This window comes from Eptatretus burgeri, chromosome 8, assembly GCF_056783735.1.
Source record: "Eptatretus burgeri isolate ZD-2024b chromosome 8, Ebu_testis_v1, whole genome shotgun sequence".
NCBI lineage: Eukaryota > Metazoa > Chordata > Myxini > Myxiniformes > Myxinidae > Eptatretus > Eptatretus burgeri.
In genome coordinates, this window is record NC_140968.1 from 57,096,826 (window position 1) to 57,113,535 (window position 16,710).

General features: G+C 40.5%; 1 protein-coding gene across 3 annotated transcripts in view; it reads left to right on the forward strand.

Moving 5' to 3' along the window:
* The first annotated feature begins 5,116 nt into the window (after nucleotides 1-5,116).
* BMPER (BMP binding endothelial regulator) overlaps nucleotides 5,117-16,710 on the forward strand; it is a 116,920-nt gene continuing 105,326 nt past the window's right edge. For all 3 annotated transcript variants that reach the window (XM_085892186.1, XM_085892185.1, XM_085892187.1), the window contains exon 1: nucleotides 5,117-5,399. Coding sequence is in view for 2 of the 3 variants with exons in the window: in XM_085892185.1 (XP_085748311.1) it covers nucleotides 5,306-5,399 (94 nt within the window). In the remaining variant the exon portion in view is untranslated. The remainder of the gene's footprint in view (nucleotides 5,400-16,710) is intronic.

Below are 16,710 nucleotides of genomic sequence, written 5' to 3' on the forward strand. Positions count from 1 at the left end.
GGCTGACGTAGCCAGACAGATGATGATCTACGGTGCGTGCCTATTGGCTGGTACGTGAGGAAAATTCCACAAAAAGATATCTGCATGATGAGAAATATTCAGGAATCTAGGAAAAGGGGAAATGTGGAGCTTGGATATAGATACTTGTGCAGGGGGGGGGGGGGCAATATGTTTCAAAACACATGGCTCGACATGCCCTATTATTTACACAAACTACATCACTTTTATGTAAATAAGTACTGTGCAATAACTATTTTAATCAATAACCCACTTTACTTCCTCGACCAAATCGCTAAAAAAATTGTGTGTGTGTGTGTGTGTGTGTATGTGTGTGTGTATGTGTGTGTGTATGTGTATGTGTGTATGTGTGTGTGTGTATGTGTGTGTGTATGTGTGTGCGTGTGTGTGCGTGTGTGTGTGTGTGTGTGTGTGTGTGTGTGTGTGTGTGTGTGTGTGTGTGTGTGTGTGTGTGTGTGTGTGTGTGTGTGTGTGTGTGTGTGTGTGTGTGTGTGTGTGTGTATATACATTTATCAAGGTCAGAAAAATGGGGCCTAAATGGTAAATTAACGAAGAGCAGGTAAAAATGGAGAGTGTACATATGTACGTAAATTAAGTCAGTAATAATAAATTGGGCTAACAAATCAGTCGAGCCATTGATGGGCCAGGGATATATTGGGCAAAATGTCGACCGATTTGTTGGCTCGACACCATTTATCTGCAAGGCAGGAGGAGTGCGCATGCAATGAGGGTTTGATTCCTCGCGCCCTGAGGTTGCTGCGCTCGCTGAACGGAATGCTCAGGAACCACATTGCAATCACGGTGAAATGGCCACACAACCACCGTCAGTCGAGTCAGAACCGGTTATTAGATGGTCGGGCAGAAAGCCATTTCAACACGACAGCTGTTTCATGTCAACACAGCTGGTACACTTCAGTTCGAAACTGCGATTGCCCATTGCATGCTGGTACTAATTGCTAAAAGTAATAATTAAGGGATGCTAACAGTTTCCAACTTTTGTACATGCAGTATTTCAACCTTTAATTATACATTAATATGTGCTTGATTGAAGCCAAACTCATGTGTTTGCTTAATAATGTAGTCGACCAACTTAGGACAAAGACGACGCCACTTTTCTCCTGAGTAACCGTGATGCAGAAGTGTCCATTGTTTAGCCGAGTCGATATTTACTGGAAGTGAAACATCTCTTCATAAGTGTGGAGAAAATGTAGTTTTTGACGTGGAATGGAATTCGAAGTTTGGTGATCGTGCCCTATCCAAGAAACCCTAATTTGTACAAACTGATGAAGAGTTTAAGATAAGCCTTCACAGTATGGATAACGATGAACCTCACGGTGCTGTGGAATTTCAGGTAAGACCTGCAAACATTGATGGAGTGGAATGCCGGGGTCGAAATGGATTGTCATATGTCAATGTCAATGGAATTTGAGTGATAAATAGGAGCACGAATGCTATACTCCTTCAGCATCTGGATTTCGATTTTTAAAATGTCTCAAAAATGTCAAAACAAAATTCCCTTTTAACCGAAATGAGTTACAAAAGTTAACTACAATGCAAGGGGGTTCCAATACATATATATATATATACATATATATATATATATATATATATATATATATATATATATATATATATATATATATATATATATATATATATATATATATATATATATATATATATATAGCCTGGTGTTGGCGCAGTGGTTCGGGCAGCGGCTTGGGATCCAAAAGGTCCTGAGTTTAAGCCCCGTTGGGCCACTGAATTAATACACCAGGGGGTTGACTCAGCCTGTCATCCTTCTGAGGTCGGCGAAATGAGTACCAGTATACTGGGCCGGTGTATACCCCGGTTAAAATAGGTGTACCATATCCCTGTGTCGTAAGAGGCGACCAGGGTTGCGTCAGGAAGGGCATCCGGCGTAAAACATGTGCCAAATCACTATGCGGATCATATGGATGATCCGCTGTGGCGACCCCGAACGGGAGCAGCCGAAAGAAGAAGAAGAAGAAATATATATATGATTGACTCCTCCCATACTCCTCCAGCCAACAGTGTGACCACTCCTCATTTTCATAAATGCCAAGGTGAGCCAATGATAAAAGCCAAGAATTCACAAGGTTTCGGAAAAGCGATGATAATAGAAAACCTATACGCCAAGAAAACCTATAGAAAATCAAGACGCCAAGGTGAACAACGAATAGCCAGCATCTTGTGAAAAAAGCCAAGGAGTGGTCACACTGACAGCCAAAGTAGCTGCATAAAGCAGCCCAAGAAGACTTACACAAGGTAAGTGGTACACACTGTTTCGAACCCTTCCCAGAGTTCCTCAACAATTATAAAGACTTTCACACAGAGTACACACATGACAATCCCAATGCTGTACACTCCCCTCAGCTACCGGACCAGTTTCATCACTTATTGGCGAAGCATCAGCGATAGCGTAGCCAGCAATGCATACCAATGAGGCTCTCAAGCATATACCACATGCAAACGTCAAAAGCAATCAATATATAAATAAAAAAGGCCCACCCACACTTCTCACCTGCGAATGGAGGGAATAGCCAATGAGCTCTCACCTAATCAACGACACCCAGGTGGCTAGGATTATATAAATGATTGACCCTCCCATGCTCCTCCATTCAAAGTAGCTGCATAAAGCAACCCAAGAAGACACACGTGTTAATGTCTTTATAGTTGTTGAGGAACTCTGGGAAGGGTTTGAAACAGCGTGTAGCACTTACCTTGTGCAAGTCTTCTTGGGTTACTTTATGCAACTACTTTGAATGGAGGAGCATGGGATGGGTCAATCATTTATATAATCATAGCCACCTGGGTGTAGTCGATTAGGTGAGAGCTGATTGGCTATTCCCTCCATTCACAGGTGAGAGATGTAGGTGGGTCTTTCTCTATATATGTATTCATACATACACATTGATGGAGTGGAATGTGAGTGGAGGTGAGCAGGGCAGAGAGAGGATCTGCAAGAGCAGCAGAGGTTTTGGTGTCTTCTTCTTCTTCTTCTTCTTTGACAGCAATATTAGCAAACTGCTGCACCATTTGAGTTGATCAATCATGTACCTATCTTTATCCACACCCCAGCTTGCTGCCATGCAATCCTTTGTCTTTCCCGCCGTCTCTTACCAGGTGGTATCATTCTCATCATCCTGATACCCACATACTTGTCTTCATCACATGATTTGTGAATAATAAATTGGGGACAAACCAATCAATCGGATTTCCCATTGCACATTCACTTCGGAATCTCATGGTAATAAATGAAACGCTCCAATAAAGGTAGTAATAAGACTGGAGAAAGTTTGGAGGAAGGCACACTCACCTTTTAGGTGTCCAGCCTGGGTTTGCCTCTCGACCCAACTATAAACTGCCATCCTGGTGTTTTGCACACAGGTCGAGGAATCAAAGTGTGCGCCATCCCTCAAATAGGCATTAAGCCAGAGGACCCAGATCCAAGCACTGGTCGTTGGTAGACGTTAAATATTACACAGTATCTTTCGCAGAGAGTATCCGAGTTATCGCAGAACAAATTTTGCCCAAACTCTTTCACAAACCCACACTTGCGAGCATGGTGAGTATCTGGAGAACGTGAGTTGAGGAAGGCCTTCACCCTTCAGTGGACTGCAAACAGCCTGATGATGATGGTTTCTTGGAAACTGTCTTTTTTCAGTTGGCAATTCGTTGACTCTTGCAAGTATCATGCCCTGAGAACTGTTTGAACGGCCCTCGAAGTTGCAGTAAAAGTCTTCAACTTGGTCATCGCCTGCGTATTCCAGGATGACATGAAACTGGCCTACTCGGAGAGTGTTAACCACTGAAGATTGTATCACTTCCATCCGACTTTGCATTCAACGTTCTCCCTGGTGATGCATTTGAAATTCTTTCATCAATGGATGTCACGGGTTCCAAAGAGTACGAGCATATTGCATAACTAATTATTCTCAGTCTTAAAAAGGCCGACTACTACGATTACTTTAAATGCCCCAATTATTCCCACCTTCTTTTGTGGTGCACCGGAGAACGTTTTGGCTCAAGTCTTTCACGAGCCAGCTGGGCAGACTTAACAATGTTCGACTGAGGGTGATTTGGGGAGGAATTGGTGAGGTGTCTTCTTGCCTTCTCTTCGTGAAAGACCCCATGGGATCTTTCACATGCACGAACGACCAGTGCTGGCAGGTGGGTCCTCCGCCTTAACATCCTTCCGAAGGAGAGCGCACACATCGATGCCTCGCCCTGCATGTTAAACATCAGGGTGAGAGTTTATATCTGTGTCGAGATTCAAACCCAGGCCAGACAGCTCGAAGGGGTGTGCGCATACCTTCAGGCAATCCTGCCAATAAGAAGGATGAACGTTTGTTTATTTTGAGGAGCAGGAGAAAGCTTGGCTGGTTTTTTGATAGCAATGCTTTGATTTGATAACAGTTTATAAACATATCCCCGAAGAACAGTGGGAATGCCTCCTTCAGAAAGTTATCAGACAGTCTCTGGAAAACGTCAGACAGTTGCTCCTGACCAAATATAGATTACATTTTGAGTCTTATTTGGATTTAGTGATTACACTAGTATCGTGGGTCACAGATGTTGGAATAAGAGTTGGAAAACAGAAGATAACCTCGACAAGCGCCTCCCAGTCGGAGTGCTCAAGTTGTGTCGGAGGGGCTTGCACCGCCTTGATCTTCATTGGGAATCTGTGCGCTGGACCCTCTCTGGGTATTGTTGTTCTTGAAACATTTGCCAATCGTGCAAAAGTGTAAGAGAAATGTGATTTTGTTTTGTTTAGATTACTGGGATATTTATATTTTTTTTAAATATAAGTGGGCTTACCTTTCAACGAGAACGTCCCAGCACAACCTTTGAGGTTGGAAGGGAATTGTGACTGAAGATGAGTTTAGTAATTATACCAAAGTCCTCCTCTCGTGGGCGCTCTGTGTATCATCACAGCCGTGATGAGGGAGGAGTCGCTCTCTTGAGCCGAGGAGGTAAGAGGGATGGTGGCGTTCCACATGGGCGGGGTATTCGAATAGGCTGGGAGGTCAGGCGTATCGACGCAAGTTGTGAGCATTTTATTGGGTGGTGGGGGGTGGGGGGATACCCGAGACATGAGTCCGACAGGGAGTAAAGTCATAGGTACTGAGAAACCCATAGAGTTTGCTTTTCATGATTTTATCTCCATTTGAGAAAACCCACGAGATCTTCAGGCACAAGTCAGACCTGTGAGCAAAATCCTGGTGGCCAAAGTGGGAGATGTAACGTACACCCAGGGGGCACAATGAGCATTCAATGCTTGAGAAGTGTCTGGGCCATCCCTCTACTCATCACTGCCATCCTGAGTGTATCCTGCGCTGAAGGGCAGCTGATTGCCGGTGAGGAATAACGTCCCGTGGAGTGATTGAGTGCCAACTGTATGCGAGTAAGTTAGTGCCTGTATGCAAGGTACACAATGAGTTTGTCATATGATTTTGGAAAGGGGGGGGGGGGTATTAGAGCTGAAGTGGAGGTGAATGTGCAAGGTTCACACTCGCTCACGATTTCTCCAAACGTTTTGACATTTAAACGTAAGATGCTTGGTTAATAGTATAATGTTGAGGTTAAACTCAATCAACAGGGTGAATGTGACCATCCCAAAAATATTATAAAATGCCCCAAGAAAGATAATGAAATATAAGACCATATACAGCTCTTGTTCCACCTACAAAAACTATATATATATATATATATATATATATATATATATATATATATATATATATATATATATATATATATATATATATATATATATATATATATATATATATATAATTATGTGGATAACGTTTGTACAATAGGTTGTTGTTTTTATGTTTATTCCACAGTTGTGCTTGGTGGTTAATGGATTTTATTTATTAATTATCCAGCACCACATAAGTGCTCTGTGAATACTGATGTTCTTTTCATTTTGAGTATAATCATGAGTTTTACCATGTTCATTTCATGGTGTTACAATCCTCTTTGTTCTCTTGCAGGATATCCCAGTATTAATAATAATAATTAATAATATCACAATGAATAATGCAAATTTATCGCAATAAATATCTGTGATTATTGAATTTCCAAATAAAAATAGGGTATCCCAATAAATATATTATATTTATAATATCAATAAATACATTTGATAAGTATCCCAATAAATACCTCATACATATATCCCCATATATCCCAATAAATAAACCCAAATATATATAAATGTATATATATATATATATATATATATATATATATATATATATATATATATATATATAATATTGGATATCCCAATAAATAATATCAATGTATCCCAATAAATAATATCAATGTATCCCAATAAGTACTCCTACTATTAATTTGCAATTGATCTATGGCTTTGACACCCGTCCAAATTTTTACTACAGACCCTGGGCATCAAAAAGCTACATTTTTTGAACAAACAGTTTAAAATGGAGTTCGGCGCCATGATTGGAGCATTTAAATTGCATCAGATGTGGAAATAAATGCTAATAGTTTCTCCCAGCTTGCCAACTCAATGACAGAAGATGCCATTTGCATTTTTGCCCGCTCCATCCCTACCCCATTTAGAATCCCGTGTAGGCACGAGTGACTTGCCAGTCATAGATAATTTAAAGTGTTTGTGCATTTGTTTGTTCCTTTTTCATGGCCGAACCGTAGCACCTGGAGGCCCCAATTTTGGGTGTAGGTACTTCAGAATCTGAGCAAGGTTGTAAGCTCTGGCACATTGGCCTTGAAGGCTATTTTGAGGCTTCCAAATGCCGCTATAATGTGTATATTGCGATGTGGGGTCAGGCAGTGCTGCCACCGGCAGACAGGCAAAAATGAACCCCCATGAGGCTAATAACTCCATAGATTCTCAATGTCTAACATATCCCGAAACCCCCACCAGGAAAAGCTCATCTGGATGGGTAGTGCCGGGTTATCCCCCCCTCCCCCCAACATCCCATATATAATGATATGTAATAAATAAAAGAAAAAAGAAAAATCTATAATATTGGACATCCCAATAAATATATGACATTTAATAAATTTATTTCACAAACCTGCAATACATATAAAATGTAAATATATACATACGTACATATATCCCGATAAATATATCGCACTAAAGATCCCAATAAATATTTAATATCAATGCCCCAATAAAAACATATTTATTCACAATAATACACTTCTTACACCTATGAGCTGCAAAAAGAGTAAAAACCACTTAAGACTCAAAATGTATAAAATAAGTATCCCAATAAATAAAAAAATGTATACATATAACCCAATAAATATAATATAAACATCTACATATATCCCAATAACTATAACATAAATATCGACATAATATTCCAATAAATATAATATAAACATCCACATATATCCCAATACATATAAAATAAACATCTACAAATATCCCAATTAATATAATATAAACATCGACATATATCCCAATTAATATAATATAAACATCAACATATATCCCAATAAATATAATATAAACATCTACATATATCCCAATTAATATAATATAAACATCGACATATATCCCAATAAATATAATATAAACATCTACAAATATCCCATTAATATAATATAAACATCTACATATATCCCAATAAATATAAAATAAACATATATATATATATATATATATATATATATATATATATATATATATATATATATATATACATCATAGTTTATTTTTACATACTTAAACCCACATTGCATACATTATGTTTCCGAAAAAACAATTTTAAACAAACTAAAACACACAGAACATTCAAAAAGTATGATGAACGAGATACTCACACTCGTCCGAGAAAGGTTATATTTTTATTTTCCTTCTTTTCTTTTCTTTTCCTTTATTATGTTTCTTTTTTAGGTAATTTTTCTTTTGTTTTCCAATTAATAAGTCAGAGCCGATATATAATTAGTTACTAAAAATACAATTTCATTATTTATTGAGTGATTAATGTCCCTTGATATGCTTTGTGTGGTGTGCCTCGGAGAAATGCGAGTATCTTTTTGGTCAAACTTGTTGAACCCCCATCAGAGAGACTATAAACGTGTATCTCTGCATGTTCCTAATGGAAGTTTCCTTAACGTTTGTCTAGGCCAAACTTGTGTTCACCAATCCTTTATTAAAATATAAAAAGTACAGTACATTATTTTTAGAGTAGCTTCATTCATATAAAATACGATTTTTACTGCAATTTTAAAATTTAGTTTTTGTAAATTTTTTCAAATTTATTAAACAATTAACATTTTCTACCACATTATCAAATTATGATACCAATACCAGTGACAATACATCAGATGTCGATAAGTCGGGAGAAAAAATCTCAAGACTATTTGCTGACTGATTTTATGGGCTGTCAGCATAGCCAAGAGGTATGAGTACTCATGAGCTACCCATCCTGAGTTTGAATCCCGACCAAACTATAATTCTGGGTTTTGCATGCAGAGCAAACCAAAAATATGTGTGCTATCCCTCGGATGGATATTCAGTCTGAGGACATGTCAGCCAGCACTTGGGGCTAGGGTGGATGCTGAGGACCTCACAGTATCTTTCGCAAAGAGTAGGCAAATTATCGCTGTTTCCCTAAACAAATTCCAAGCTTCTACGAAATCAGCTCCAGTTGAACGTAAGGCCAGACCAGCCGCTTCGTGAAAGATTGATGACAAAAAGTTCCATGGTTGATTCCACAAGATGGTTGCAATAAATAGGGTCTTTAAAGAAGAGGGGGAGGAATATTTTCTGACTGATATTCTCTTGACATACAGCAAGCGTACTTCCAATTAAGACATGTACAGAAAGCTTTGGCTCAAAGGATATTCCGAGAAGGTCAGCACATCTCCATGGAGATTTGCGGCCATGACCAATGGATAATAAAGATGAGGGGCTGATTATCACCCCAGATAAGAAAAGCCAATTGGAGATGAGGAGATTACTTTATTACATTGCTTTTACTTATTGTAAATATTGTTGCAAGAACGGATTCAATAAGGAAACCAATCCCATGGGAAAATTACCACTTGGACGACAGATCAAACGCCCAAAGAGGCAACAATGCCGAATTTACAAGTAACTTTGGGTGAACTGAACAGTTGTTGAACGGGTAGCATGTAACAATGCTTGGATAAAATGTCAATGATTTGAAGTTTCTAACTCAGATTTCATGAATATAATTATGAGACTTCCCAAAAGCAGAGCAAAATCACTTCCACCCGACATTTCACACCATGTGCAAATCAGGTCCCTTTCTCAGGTGAATTCTGTGACCTCAACACTTGACCAAATTACATGGCAAACTGACAGTTGCATCCTTGCAATGAGCTTATATGTACTGCATTAACTCCAGCAGGTCGAGGTAACTAGGAATTGCAGGTATAGACAACCAGGTATTGTAGATTTCACCATCCATATAAAACAAGTACAGGAAACCAGCCGAACAGCTACAAACTGAGTCTGCAGCCACTGCAACAACAACGTCATGAACGAATTATTGTGGTAAGCGAAGAGCTGTAGAACATACAAAAATAGCATTAATTATGTTATCTTCTGAGAAATAACATTCACAAATCACATATGCTGTGTGAGAGCAACTGTATTGGTGAATTGTGCAAACTATCTCACTGAGGATTCATGTCCTGGACATGAAGGAGTGGGTTTTTCTATTGTTATGGAATCTCTGCAAAGTATGTTGAAACTCACAGGAAAATAATGGGAAATCTGGGTGACTTTAATACAAAGCAACAGCGTAAGTGCTTTCAGTAGCAACTGATTAACATGAAACCAAGGGAACAGGCGTTTCCTTTAACATGCCTTTGGTTTATCATCAACACAAGCACAGCTGTGAAACCCCCTTGTTTCCCAGTGACCCAAGAGAAGAGTGCAAGAGTCAAATGAAAGAGAAGTTGTCATATACCTCATATATATATATATATATATATATATATATATATATATATATATATATATATATATATATATATATATATATCAAAGACCCACCCACATCTCTCACCTGTGAATGGAGCGACTAACTAATGAGCTGTCACCTAATCAACTAAACCCAAGTGGCTAGGATTATATAAATAAATTGACTCCTCCCATACTCTTCCAGCTGAAGAAGCTGCATAAAGCAACCAAGAAAGGTGACCAAAGATTAGCCTTTTGCTGTTTCAAACCCTTCCCAGAGTTCCTCCACAGCTGTAAAGACACATGAGAATCCCAATGCTGCATCTCTTCTGCTGGACTGGTTTCATCGCTTGTTGGTGAATCGTAAGCGAGAGCACAGACAGAAATGCATACCAACGAGGATCCCAAGCAGGACAGAAACATGGGCTTGATCATGAAGTCCCCCAACGTGTTGGTTCTGGAGGGCATCCTCTTCTAGAACAAGCCTGTAGTCCCCTGTAGCATTAAACACCTGTTCTGGTATGTAGCCCTTCTCCTCGATAATCTTTAGCTGTGGAAGAAAATTATGTGATGCCACATGATCTGCAGACACTGATTTCCCCACCAACTTCACTTTATGCAGGCTGTATCGCTTCTTGAAATTTTCAAGCCAGCCCTTACTCGCAAGAAAGGGATTAGTGCTGGTCCATTGCCTAAACCACCAGAGATGTACATTAAATGTTCATACAAGTTCTTAGCTTTCTCATGTATGAATGGACCACTTTGGGGAACTTGCTTTTGTGTCTGGTCTCCTCTCCAAAGATTCAACACTTTTGCCATTTTCTCCAAGTTTGGGTCACACATTATAAATGACACTTTTGCACTTTAAGGAATGCTTGCAGCCATGCTGGCCCTTATTCCCACTTAATTTTTCTTTGTCATGTATAATGGACTAATCGATGCCATAATGTCCACTCACTGATGCTCGACTCTTGCCTCCAACCAGTCTGTCAAATAACTTCACTTTCTGGCTCAAATACATGACTTTTTTTCAGCCTCTTAGCATGAGATCCAACACCACCACACACGTTCACCTTAGAGGCTATGATTGAGGGCAATAAAATAGCACAAAGTACCGAGGAGCCAAATGCAGTGAAATATTTGTGGTGGGGAAGACAAATGCAGAGAGTGGGTATCGGGCAGGGTGGCTGCCATCGCACACCCACCATGCACTACTTTTTTTGTGACCCGAGTAGCCGAGGGCCGCGAATGGTAAATAGTACTTCAGAAAATTCACCACGAACAGTCAAAAAGGCAAGTAGTAAACCTGCATTCTATGTCTAGATGTATGTATGTATGTTCTCATGTGGCAGACAGACATTATACAACAATGATAGAAAGTCTACACCCCTTTCAAAATTTTCACCTTTTGTTTCCTTATAGCCTGGAATTCAATTTCATTAAATCAGACTTTTACCACCTTAATTTACACATTGTAACCCACAACTTCCAAGTGAAAAACAAATTCTACAAATTTCAGAAAATTAATTTAAAATACAAAACTAAAATATCTTGATTGGATAAGTGTCTTACAATAGCAATTGTAAATGGGCTCAGGTGTAACCAATCACCTTCAAAATCACACACCAAGTTAATTGGCCTCCACCTGTGTTAAATTGAAGTGATTCTCATTATTTCAAAATAAAATCAGCTGTTCCTGAAGGTTTCCTCGACTGGGTAGTGCATTTCACAGTAAGGACTCAGCCATGAGACCTGACGAGCTTTCCAAAGGATAAAGTTGTGGAAAGCCACACAGGGATGGGTATAAAAACATTTCAAAGGCCTTGACTATCCCATGGAGCACAGTCAAAGCAATCATTAAGAAGTAGAAGGTGTATGGTACTACCAAGGCCCTGCCAAGATCAGACCGTCCCTCCAAACTGGATGACCAAGCAAGGAGGAGACTGATCAGAGAGGCCACGATGAGGCCAAAGGCAACTTTGAAAGAGTTACATGCCTTTATGACAAATACTGGTCACTGTGTGCATGTGAGAACAATATCTCCAGGACTGCAACACAAGCCAGACTCCACAAGTCTGGCTTGCACGGGAGGATGGAAGGAAGGAAGCCATTGCTCAAAAAAGCCCACCTTGAGTCCTCTTTGAGGTATACAAAGAGTAACTCCAGAGACTCTGAAGCCATGTGGAAAAACGTTTTGTGGTGTGACGAAACCAAGATGGAACTTTTTGGCCGAAAGGCAAAACTTTACATTTGGCACAAACCCACCACAGCACATCACCCAATGAACACCATCCCTACTGTGAAGCATGGTGGTAGCAGCATCATGTTATGGGGATGTTTACCATCAGCCAGGACTGCAACACATGTCAGGATAGAAGAGAAAATGGATGGAGCAAAATACAGAAAAAATCCTGGAGGAAAACTTGCTGCCCTCTGCAAGAAAGAGGAAATTGGGACGGAAGTTTACCTTTTAGCATGACAACGACCGGAAGCACACAGCCAAAACTATACTGGAGTGGCTAAGGAACAAAAAGTTAAATGTCCTTGAGTGGCCCAGTCAGAGCCCTGACCTAAATCCAATCGAAAATCTGTGGCATGATTTGAAGATTGCTGTCCATCAATGCTTCCCAAGCAACTTGACTGAGCTTGAACAGTTTTGTTTAGAAGAATGGCAAATGTTGCCCAATCAAGGTGTGCAAAGTTGCTGGAGACCTATCCAAACAGACTCATAGCTGTATTTGCTGTCAAAGATGCTTCCACCAAGTATTAACTCAGGGTGGTGGAAACTTATCCAACCAAGATATTCTAGTTTTGTATTTTTTATTAATTTTCTGAAATTCATCGAATTTGTTTTTCACTTGGAGTTGTGGGTTACGATGTGTAAATAAAGGTGGAAATAGTCTGATTTAATGCAATTCATTCCAGGCTGGCTATAAGGCAAGAAAAGGTGAAAAACTTTGAAAAAGGGGGTGTAGACTTTCAATATGCACTGTATATATTCACAAGTTGAGTCACCCAAACAAGATTGGGTTATTGAGACTTGAGCATCAAGAACATTGTTAGCCAAGATATCCTACCATATTTAATAAGGCAATTTTCTCTTTGTGTACATGTATCTCTTCTTCTTCTTCTTCTTTTGGCTGCTCCCGTTAGGGGTCACCACAGCGGATCAGCCATATGATCCGCATAGTGATTTGGCACAGGTTTTACACCGGATGCCCTTCCTGACGCAACCCTGGTCGCCTCTTACGACACAGGGATATGGTACACCTATTTTAACCGGGGTATACACCGGCCCAGTGCACTGGTACTCATTTCGCCGACGTCGGAAGGATGGCAGGCTGAGTCAACCCCCTGGTGTATAAATTCAGTGGCTCAACGGGGTTTGAACTCAGGACCTCTTGAATCCCAAGTCGCTGCCCTAACCACTGCGCCAACACCAGGATTCGTTTGTGTACATGTATCTACAACCTCAGAATTCCCTTGGTATGCATGCAAAATTTCAGGCTGCTAGGTTTCATGGTTTTGGAGTTATGGAGGACACACACACACACAATTAGTGTATATATGTATATATATATATATATATATATATATATATATATATATATATATATATATATATATATATATATATATATATATATATATATATATATATATATATGTCAATGTGTGTATATATATGATTCTTCAAAGTGTGTGCTGTCCGTCAGGTAGATGTTAAACTTGCCGCCCTGTCTGCTGGCATTCATTGGTGGACGTGTGGACGTTGAAGATCCCAAATTGTCTTTCACGAGGAGTAGGCAAGATATCTCCAGCAACATGGCCAATTTCCAAATTCTTGCCCTATTACTGGGAAGGCAATGGCAAACCACCCAGTATATTACCTTTGCTCAGAAACTGGTTCTGCTCTGTAACAGAGTCGGGTGCATCAGAATGAGAATGTGTATGTATGTTCGTCAGGATTGTGCAGAAGATGTGCACTTCCCTTTCAGCTAACTTGTCTGGGTTATATTCCCGATCCAATTATATGTCTGATTTGTGTTTCGCAGGCAGGGAGGGCATTGCATCACAAAGTGTACCATCCCTCGGATGGATGTTAAGCTGGGTGTCATATCTGCCAGCATTCACTGGTGGACATCAATGTTCCCACGGTGTCTTTTATGAAGAGTGAGGAAGAGTGGGCGAGTTAACACAGGCACTCTGAACAAATTACAAATTCTTGCCCATTCCTGAATGTTGGGAATGGCAAACAACCTAACATATCCTTTGACAAGTGACTGCTTCAGCACCACCAATACTTCTCTGCAGAGCTGGATGAGTACATATATATATATATATATATATATATATATATATATATATATATATATATATATATATATATATATATATATACATATAAATCCACAATTCATATATCAAGTAAGGGGAGTGAGAGGGGAAGTGGGGAGCGTATAGTTATGTATGAGTGGAAAGGGAATGGGGGGGGGGGTGAAAAAGAGGTTGAGAGTAAATAGGAGTACATTTAGACTGCGGTTTCAATTGGGGATGTGTTGCTGAAAGGTGCAACTGATATTTCAACGATGTAAATCAAAGCAGATTTTCTCTTCAGAATTAATTGAATGAGGAAGAACATGTTATAAAAATAAAGAACATATTTTATAGAGTTTTGATATTTTTTGTTTTTTACCTTGGGTACCTCCTTCGCAAGCGGTTGATCCAATTACAACTTGCAATGAACGTTAGTATTTTTACAGATGGTATGCACCGTAGTCAGAGGAAAACTCTATTCCTCTCTTTCTTTATCGAAGGAGAAGTGAATTATTGCAGAATTTTTTCTGTAAAGCTCACTTGGCTGAGCATGGATGGGTTTAAGAGTAGTAGAGCAGCAGCTGAAACCCGAATCCTATCCAGGTTCCTCCTGATGACTTCTTCAGGTTCCTTCAAGGTCTTCCATTTCATTAATGACACGGCAACATCGATTGCACATTCACCAAGATCTATTCGACGATAAACGTCTAATTTCACTTTTACACTGCCTTTTAACCACTCTGCAGTACAGCACATTTCTTTGTTTGTGGCACAAAGTAGTCCATGCACAGGGTAGGTGGAAGTGAAGGCTGAGGCTTTGGATATAAGAATGGACGGATGCTATCAGCGACATGCGTGTAGGTTGAGATGATGCAAAAAAGGTAGTGGTCCTGTTTTAATAAGGTGATGATGTATTTGCGAAACGACCTTTTACGGCGAGATGTAAATCGGGGTATTACTGTACATAAAAGGAAGGAAAGTGCCATGTATGAATCATACCAATGAGGAGGAGGGGGCAGCAGACAAATTCTATCAATATTTTGTACAAAGGATGCAGACAACCTCAAAGTGAAGATGATGGGGAAGTGAAGAGAAAAAGTAAAAAGATCAGACAATTGTCGAGAAACATAAAGTAATTATAATAATTATACTTTACAAGGAAGCTCTCGCTCTGATAAGGAACAAAACGTCATTGATAGATATATATATATATATATATATATATATATATATATATATATATATATATATATATATATACATATATACACATATATATGCGTATATACACATATACATACATATATTGTTGCGGATCCGGGGTGGCGGGAATCTGACCCGCTCCCTGGTGCCACCCACGCCACCACCTTCTCCGGGAGTCTACAAGGCCGGCCGGCTCGGCACAAGCCTCGGGTCACGTGTCTTTAATCGTGATACCAACGTAATCCTGTACCTTACCAGTTGCGGAGATAGAACCCCTGGTTACAGACTGGCTTTGTCAGTGACCGAGCGGAGTCTACCAGTCTGTAACCATTTTGGTCTTGTATGCCAATCGAACGGATCGTTCCTCGACGCGACACGCATTGATTAATCCATAGCGGCAACTTCATCAGAATTAACCAGATTTATAGGAAACATCAGGGATCACAACACAAGCAACAACACGACAGTGGTTTTATTAACAATCAACCCGTTCTTAACTAGGGAACCACGGCTAAAAGGTTTTGAGGGGATTAGTACGAAATATGCCTTATACAACACGTGCAAACAAACATGCATGCAGGACAAGACAGAGTACTTGGTGATGGCTCATGGACGAGAGGACCGTGTCCCAAAAGCACGAACGTCGCTCGTAAAAACCAGCGGGTTTCCACAGGTTCGAACTCCCGCTCGAACGTGCCGCGCAGCAAGAAATGGCGGCGCAGCACTCCAGCTCCCGCCCAAGTCACCGCGTGCGCGGTTCTCCTCACCACGCTCTGGCTCCGCGCCACGTCAACGATGCGATATCGCCAATCTCTCTCCAGGGTTCAGCACATGAATCCCGGCCTGGCCTGTTCTCCATACAAGGTCCCAGTCGAGGTCCGAGTTCCACAGGCGGATCACAACGTGTCGAGCCGTGAGGTGAGCAAGGACCGTCAGACGCTCCGGCATATCCTCTCCGGCCTTCCCGCTTCGAAGCCCGACTCCTACTTCGTCCCCTCAGTTCCTCTCTCGGTCGAATCACCAACATGCAGGTCAGTTCAGCGTCTTTCCCGGCAGACCCAACACGGTGCCTCCTTCGTTCGCTCGCCTCGAAGCGACTCCGAGCACACCTCGAGAACCCGGCCGTTCCTCACACACAGCACTCCTTTCGTCCCCTTTTCTTTTTCTCCTTCGAGTCGTGAGATGAATCGATGTGCAGGTTCCGCTTTCTC